The 9,257-nt window shown below is 32.1% G+C and overlaps 1 protein-coding gene across 1 annotated transcript; it reads right to left on the bottom strand.

The window, feature by feature from the left end:
- Nucleotides 1–660: 660 nt before the first annotated feature.
- LOC131163592 (uncharacterized) lies at nt 661–1,044 on the bottom strand. The gene has a single exon (XM_058120182.1). It carries the CDS (start codon nt 1,042–1,044, stop codon nt 661–663), a length of 384 nt encoding a protein of 127 aa, XP_057976165.1.
- Between the last annotated feature and the right edge of the window lie 8,213 nt (nt 1,045–9,257).

Below are 9,257 nucleotides of genomic sequence, written 5' to 3'. Positions count from 1 at the left end.
TTCACTAGGAAAAGGTTTTCCAAGTATAAAACACTTCCCTAATCTGAGTATTTTGGAGTGAATTTGGGCGAAGCTTATATTTTTGCATTGCATTTTACCTGAACTCATACTTTTGTATTGCATTTTGTCCAAACTAATGCAAATCCAAGTCAGAGTACATCTTTTGAAGAGTTAAGCTTGGTTTGTTCATTCCCAAAAAGCCAAATGCAAGCTTCCTCTTCTTAAAAAGACATGCTAAGTTTGTGCAGCAGGGGGCTCTTCATTGTTCGTCATGCAGGCAACCCAAAGATTACCATTGACATTGTTGCTGTTACCTTTTTTTAAGGTCTTCATTTTTATCATAGACAGCTATCCACAGACGCACACACACACACACATTCACACACACACACAATAAAAAAAAAGTTACAAAAAATTGACAAAGCTATTTACACAATTCAATATTTACAGAATCTACAAGAAGATGCTCGGAGGTCATAGAAACCTAACTGGTAAAACTGTGAAATTATGTATATAAGAATGACAATACAGAGAGAAGCAAGCAAAAACAAGAAGCCCAGATGGAAATTCATCTCTAACATATCAATCAAAGCTCAAATTTTACTTCTATGATCAAGCCAAAAAGGGGGATCCATTATCCATCTGTTTCTACCATACTGGCTATTTGAGTATGGACATCCATGCACAGTAAGCACAGACAATCTTCTGGGACATGTACACATAAACTGCAAATGAGAAACTCATCAAAACCAAGTCCTTCCAGTCCCCCTTCTGTTTTGGGCTCAGACTATCCTTCAATCCCTTTCCCAACTTCCCCACACTAGAGAGAATTTGCCGCAGCGGCAGCAACTGCGGACTCTCATCTCTCTTCTTTGTAGCTTTCACTGGTCCCGAATTGCTCAAAGGGTCATTTGGTTTGTGGGTTTGGCAGGAAAGAGAGATCATATGAGTTCTTGGGGTTGTTCTGTTTGTGTCCATGATGAGTTCTTGAGTAGGAGTCTTGCTTCTGGTCTGTAGAGAATGGCTCAATGAGAAAGCAGCCATGGAAGAGTGATGCTAAAACAGCTAGCCTTGCTTTTGTGTGATTGTGAAGTTAATGTGGTGATTGGATAAGAGGGTTTTGGCCATGGATGGTTTGGGGGGAGACGTGGAGGTGAGGTGTTTGACACATTTTTGAAAAGATGATAGTAATCACTCTCAAAGTCTAAAAGCAGTGGAAGGAATGAAAATATCTCTCAATGGGAAGGCAATATTTGCCCTAGGTTTTGATGTTGTGTGGATAAGAGTTTGATTGTGTTGGACAATTGTGCACTAGTGACCTAATAAGACAAAGTCTTTACTCCGGGACAAACAATGGGGAACTGGGATGTTGATGTTTAGTTGAAGACCTGATTAATTCCTGGGGAAAATGAGTATGTATCTCTATCCATGACATATTATTGAAAATTAATATTCTTTAAAGCCTTGTTTGTAGCTCACAAAATATTAGGAAAGAGAAAGAAAAATATTAAAGAAAACACATTTTCATATCTGGTAATCAAGAAAAGTGAATTAAAAAAATAATCAAATTTATGAAAAAAATCTTAATGTTACACATCATTAATATTTATCTTTTAAAATTTTAAAACTATATTAAAACAAACTTTATTTTTTTACTATTTAATATAGAAGGAAATAAAATAGAAAATAAATTTCCTTCTTCTTTTCCTTTTCCTTTTCCTGTCCTCATGCAAAATATTTAATCCAAATGGACCCCAAGGATCGGTTCAAGTAAAGAATTTGGTTTGGATAAAGGAAAAAAAAGAAAATTTTAAAAAAATTATTTTTCATTATATTTTTTCTCTGTATCAAATGCTATGAAAAATAAATGTTTATTCTAATATGAGTACAAATTAATAAAAATTAATTTTTTGTAAAGTGAAATATTTATTTATTAATGTGGTATAATTTTTATTTTTATTTTTTGTTTCACTTTCCTTGAATAACCAAATATAAAACTAATACTTTTCAAGTTATAAACAAGGCCTAGGACTCAAACTCGAACATTTATCCTTCAAGAGTCGAATTTGGCAATGGACCAATGCTTACAGGAGTAAAATGACGCAATATTACACAAATAATGTACAGTTACATGATCGCCATGAATTGTTTGGTATGTGGCTAAAGGAGGATTTTTTGAGACTTCTAAGCCAAACTACATTAGGAAAAAAGAAAGAAAAATATAAAGGACTCTAATTTTCATGTTTGGCTGTCAAGAAATTTAAAATAAAATATTATATAAAATAAATAATATAATATATAAAAATTAATTTTGGGTATTAGAATATTATGGCATCAAGTTGCTGCAATAACTGAAAATCATACAACCTCATTTTTAATTTTTGTAAAAGCTGACTATATAAATAGAAAATGAGTAACATAAATAAGTTGTTATTTACGAAACAAAAATGAAAATGGTATTATACTTTATGTTCACTATTGTTTATTTAAAGCATGGTGTTTGTACTTATATCTCACTCTAGTGTAAAATCTCAATCGCTCATGAAAGTGGCCTCCACGAAGGTTCACTCTGTGACTCGCAATAGTAAAGGAGTGTGATCTGTAATGATAAATGAAATTACAAGTAGCATTTTTCTCTAACCTATAATAATGATTTTTTTTAATTTTTAAATCTTAAATAAGTTATTATGCCTAATCAAATGATCAAAATAAATGTAACAGGATAAAATTAACAAACTTTATAATAAAAGGGAGAAAAAAATCCAAAGGGAACACAAATAAACTTTATAATAACTATATATATGAACACGGACACGTATAAAAGTTATTTGATTTTTGACGGCAACAATAAGTTTATTGGCTCAAAATACACAATGAAAAATAATTATTTTACATTCCACAATTATTTCCACCCTTTGTTCTTTTTTTTTTTTTTTTTTTTCAAATGGGTAGAAGACTAGAACTCCCTTAGAAGAGAATGTTGGTCAAAAGTGAATATAGATAAACTTTACATTAAAAAAAATACTAATAAGAGTTGGGTTTTTCAACTTTGGTATTTTTGAGATGAACTTAGTATATCAATAAATTAGTTAAGTGCAGTGTGTCAAATAAATTTTATGAATGATCATTCGACGTTTTTAATAGTTTAAATTGATAAAAAAAAATATAAAAATGTGTTACATATCATATATTAAACTTAAGTATTCTCGCATCTCATTTATTTATGAAATAGCTTTTATGTCCCATTCACACTTTTACCACTTTCATTTACGCCTTTTTTGTCTCACACAATCATTACTCAAGCCTAAAATACGGGTTCTAAAAAACGCAATTTCATATTCATTATACATATTTTAAATTTATTAATAATGCCAAAATATGTTGTTTGTGATTTTAAATTTAAAAAAATATTAAATAGACCATTATAACTTTTAAATAAAACATTAAACAAATTTACGTGTACTCATACATTCAATAAATGAGTTTTTTTTTTTTTAGTCAGTGTATGTGTACAAAATGCGTATTTTGAATTATACACACATTATAATAAATATGTTATTTATTTATTTTTATTTTTAAATTTTTTAAATTGGTTTTGATTTGACTCTTTTAATTTTACTTGGTGAATGTGTTTTTTGGAAAGTGCCCAATACATAATCCTAAATGTATGAGAAATTAAGGGCATAAATACATATTTTGAATTGCATGGGCATTTATATTTATTTTTAAATTATTCTAAAACTTCTTGGTTCTTTTAATCTAATTTAATTTTTAAATTCAAATAAAAAAATTTAATGTCGGATGCACCTAACAATTGAATTGGTTCAAATAATTCATGGCAAATTAAGGAAATTATCAAGTAACGAAATTACAATTTATATTTAACTTAATTAAGTGACGAATTTATAACGGTTCTAAATGAAAAATCCGTGGTGGATGGCAGAGAAACTTTTATTCTCATCTAAAGTAAATTTTTTTATCATTTGATAAATAATTTATTTCATAATGTAATAACTGTAACTATTTTTAAAATTATTGTTAAATATTTAATTACCAGTCACACAAATGAGTACTTATATTACTTAATAATTATGACAAATGTTGGATAAGCTTTGACTAATTGGTGAATCACTTGGCCTCCTTTAGGGAGGTTAAAGGATCAAAATCACCTTGATGAGAAAACTCCCAAATCTTAGAAATTTGAGGGGGTGTTATTTTGTATTTTGTCCATAATATTATTTGAATTTTTAAAAAAATTGTCACATAATTATAATATTTTAGACTTATAAACATAATTTAGGTTCTAACTATGCGAGAACTTTTATAGGACAAATCCGTAAAATTAATGAGTCAAAATGAATAATATCTCATCAGAGTTTAGTTCAAAACTATTACATTTGATATTAGAACTATCTTATGCATACTATTGGAATAGATTCTACACAAAAAAATAAGTCACTCTAATAATGACATTAGAGATCGAATGAATAAGCATATTATAATCCTACATCGAATATGTAAATTATTAAAATGATTTGAATTTTGTTAATGTAATATGCGATATCAATGATTATATATAAATATATATATATATATATAATTTTTCATATTTTTATATTACTAACTAAAGAGCTAAAAAAAAAGTGTGATAATTCCAAAGCGTCAAAAGCGTGCGGAGTCGTCAATCGGAGAAAGAACGATGACCAAAAATGCATACACGCGAAACTCGCTTTAATACTCTGCCACGTGTACGACATCCATCCTGAATGGTGTCAATGAAGCACGGCGAGTATCCATATTTTCCCACGCGGGAGAGTGTGGAAGCATGTGGAGGTCCCGAGACCGGTCAGCAGCCTTAGATGAGTAAAGTGGAGGTGGGGCCGCCCGACACAAGTCGCCGGCCGTAGGCAACATGTTGCTTTTCTTCCTTGCATTAAATTATAATTTAATTTTATTATTATTATTATTATTATTATTTTAGACCTTTCTTCACATTTCTTTTATTCGATCACAATGGTAAATTATATTAACGTGAACTAAAAATCTACTTTAATTTTATTTAAAGTTTTTTTTTTCACTGAATGAGTTAAACTTTACTTATTTATTTTTAATCTTGTGAAAAGTTATTAGACAAATAATACAATTTATAATTATCTTTGAAGCATAAAATAGGGTTTCATTTTAATTCATATATGCTTATATTGCTCTATTTAAATTTATATAAATTTAAATTTAAAACTTGATGCTAGCGTATTTTAATATTATTATTATTATATTATTTATGTATTATAATAATAATATTATTATTTTATTATTATATTGGAAAAGAAGATGTACCTTTGATTGACTTATTGTCGTTCATTCATAAATTTCATAAATGTATAAGATTAATTACATGAATGTAAACTTGAATTTAGAGTTGTATCTATTTAATATATACATAACTTATTTATTAAGTACATAGAGAATGAAGGGTTATTTTGTATATATAAAATAGACCCTTGAATATATAAAATAGACCCTTGAGGCATTAACACAATATACCAATCCCTTTTATTCATTCTCATCAAATCATCATTTTTTTGAGTTTAGAGAGTTTGACAAACAAATAAAGGTGTTTTTTTTTTTGTGGAGCTTTGGACTCATCCATTTGTGTGGAATTGGAGAGAGTCATACGATTCAAATCGGGTTGTTGTATCCTGAGGGAGACAAGTTTTGAAGAGTTCTATTGCACCGGTTCACGGGCTAAACCAGTAAACCATAGAGGGCTTGTGTAACGACCCCGACTCACCACGTGGGCTCGAAGTGCTACTTTAGTGACGTCAGTATACCTGATACCATATTCATCAAATATAAAATACACATACGCAGCGGAAATAAAATATAAAATCCTCAAATTACATTACCAGAGTTCTAACTATCTTTATACACGAATATATCCATTTCCACATAACTACATCCCATAAAACTAAACAAAAATAAAATTTCTATCTATACACTACCTATATAAAATTTACACCACTAGCCTAACTCCTCTAGCCTGCTACACCTGATCTTTAGGATTCCCTAAAAAAATAGTTTATAAAGTAGGGGTGAGACACAACTTAGTAAGGGAAAGACTAAGTTAATGTCAGTGTGTGGCCAACATGCATTTAGTATATAGAAAATAACCAGTCCACTAAACAGATAATCACATTTATGAAAACATTCTTAATTTACCCTCACACACACAATTAGCCAAGGATAGGGAAGATTACCTGCCTATACAAGTAGCTTCCCTCTACTCTAGTACTATTATTGCTACCAGGGCACCCACCTTTCTCAATAAGCCCCCGAAGTTATCTTGTTAATTAACCGTATTCACATAAATTAACAGATATGCATATAAGACACTCCTTGTGACAAACACACCATTTAGTCCGAAGGCTGGACTAAGCTTGGGTGATCAGCCCAAACAAAGTCAAAAACAACATCCTCTACAAACACATCTGCAGGCATCCACAGCAAAACTGCAGGTCCGATGCTCTTACTTCAACCTCACGCGGGCAGTCGGCTGGACCCCTTACACTTATATCCAAACAGTGTGGGTGCACATGCTCTAACTAGCAACGGTACCGTACTCACAATACACTGGTCCCTAGGGTTCCTAAAACATATCATGCAATTTAGATAATAGAAATTACCATTTAAAATATTAATTCATATATATATCTCGTTATTCTAAACACCTAGCCCTCGACCACAAAATATAATCCGACATATAGCCATCAATTAAAACTTGGTCCTCGGTCATCAAATAATAATCCTGGCCCTTGGCCAATCAAATAACACCCGACCATTGGCCGTTAGTTCAAACTCTTGCATTTCATAAACAGTTCCAGTATTTTCACAAGCATTTCCACTATTTCTCAACCAATTCAGTATTTCATAGACAATTCAGTATTTCAAAATCTCAAATCCAGATATACAATAATTCATACAAATTAAATCATCTGCCACCCAATTTTCTACATTTTAACAAATTCATATAAATGAACAAGCTTTCCACCGTTTATTTTATTCAAAAATACCATACCATATATCCTAAGTTTGTAAAATCCATTTTGAACAGTTGGTTTCCAAAATAACCTTTAAATTCCCAAATGAATAAATAAATAAATAAATAAATATAAACATAACAATTTAATTGATTCAATTTTCATAAAATTACTGACTTAACTTAATCCCCTTATCTGATTCTTGAAAGAAAAAAAACCCACTAACACCCCGGCCTACGCCCCAGGTGTTCAAAAACCTCTAAATCTTGAAATTCAAATTTCACCATATTATTCGTCATAATTCTTAGAATAACTTTCCCTAAAATTTCCTTCAATTTTGAATACCCTAAAGAGCCTAATAAAAGCCTAAATTATCAAATCTACCCCCGATTTAGGATTAGTACCCCAAAACTCCAATTTGAAAACCTGCTCTGGCTAGATTATAGAGAATCTCCCCACGAGTCTCTTGACAATTTCCGTTCATTAATGAGACTTATAGTTTAAGAGAAATTGAGATAAGTTTGAGATTTTGCCTTACCCCAAGAGATACGCTTACACCGCTCTCACGACAGATCCACTCCAATAGAAATGTCGGTGGCGGCGAGCAGAGTCCAATGATATTTTTGGATTTTTGATTGACTGAATAACGGAGACGAAATGAAGGAGAGTGGGAGAGAGGAGCGGAGGAGTTCAGGGACGTCATGCGCAGAATGGAAATGAAGAAGAAGAAGAAGAAGAAGAAGAAGAAGAAGAAGAAGAATTAATAAATAAATAAATAATATTGTTTCCTGATCCTTTAGGAAACCTTATATATAAATATTTATATATATTATATTATTTAATTAATAATAATTAATTAATTAATTAATATTTTTTATTATTATTTGTAAAATTTTAAATTTAATTTTTTTTTAGGATTACTACATTCTCCATTCCTTACAAAAATTTCGTTCTCAAAATTTGTTAACTATTACTAATCACATTCTTAACTCACTACCCCTGTCTACAGAAGAGTCGGTAGCTACTCACATAGCGGCCCCGTCCCATGTTTATTAACTACCCTCACTTATGGTGGAGGAATATCGTTGTTACAATACTGCCTTTAAGAAATTACAATAACCATAACAAATTTTCCCAAAGACTATCCATAATTAAAACTAACCATACAACCTACTCTAATTCCTCTTTATACAACCATACCCTTACCCATCTAGCACTAGTCCTCGCTGAACAGTTGCGGGTACTTCTGGCGTTTCTACGTTTCTAAGTCCCGAGAAGCCTCCTTAACTGCATGATTTCTCCACAGCACCTTCACTAATAGTATATCCTTAGTACGCAGTTCCTGTATTTTTTTATCCAAAATCTGAACTAGTGCCTCCTCGTATGTTAAAGTATCCCCGATCTCCAACGATTCATAACTGAACAAATGCGAGTGGTCTGAAACGTATCTCCTCAACATGGACACGTGAAACACATCTTGTGTCCTGGAAAGCGCTGGGGGTAGTGCTATCCTGTACGCCGCCGAACCAATCATCTCCAGAATCTTGAACGATCTAATGTATCTAGGGCTCAGCTTGCCCTTCTTTCCATACCTCATCACCCCCTTCATTGGAGCAATCCTCAAGAATATCCTATCCCCTATTTCGAATTCTAGCTCCTGTCGGCGAGTATCGGCATAACTCTTCTGCCGACTCTGGGCTGCCTTGATCCTTTCCTTGATAAGTTCAACCTTTGTAGAGGCTTTCTAAATAAGTTCTAGTCTCAAAATTTGCCCCTAGCCTACTTCATCCCAGTACAACGGAGATCGGCACCGGTGACCATACAAAGCTTCATATGGTGTCATTCCAATGCTGGCCTGGTGACTATTATTGTATGCAAACTCAACCAACGGCAAATATCGGATCCAACTACCCCCAAAATCTAACACACATGCCCGTAGCATATCCTCAAGAATTTGAATGGTTTGTTCGGACTGTCCATCCATTTGAGGGTGAAATGCAGTACTAAAAGTGAGTTGAGAACCCAACGCTCTCTAAAAACTCTTCCAGAAAACGGGAAGTGAATCGCGAATCCTGATCTGAAAAGATGAACACGGGCATGCCATGTATTCTGACTATCTCCTGAACATAGAGTTTTGCCAGCTTATTTATGGAGTAACTAGTTCTAACCGAAATGAAATAGGCAGTCTTCGTCAATTTGTCAACCACTATCCATATGGCA

The sequence above is a fragment of the Malania oleifera genome, chromosome 9 (genome assembly GCF_029873635.1).
Source record: "Malania oleifera isolate guangnan ecotype guangnan chromosome 9, ASM2987363v1, whole genome shotgun sequence".
Lineage (NCBI taxonomy): Eukaryota > Viridiplantae > Streptophyta > Magnoliopsida > Santalales > Ximeniaceae > Malania > Malania oleifera.
This window is presented reverse-complemented; position numbering and strand designations above follow the sequence as displayed.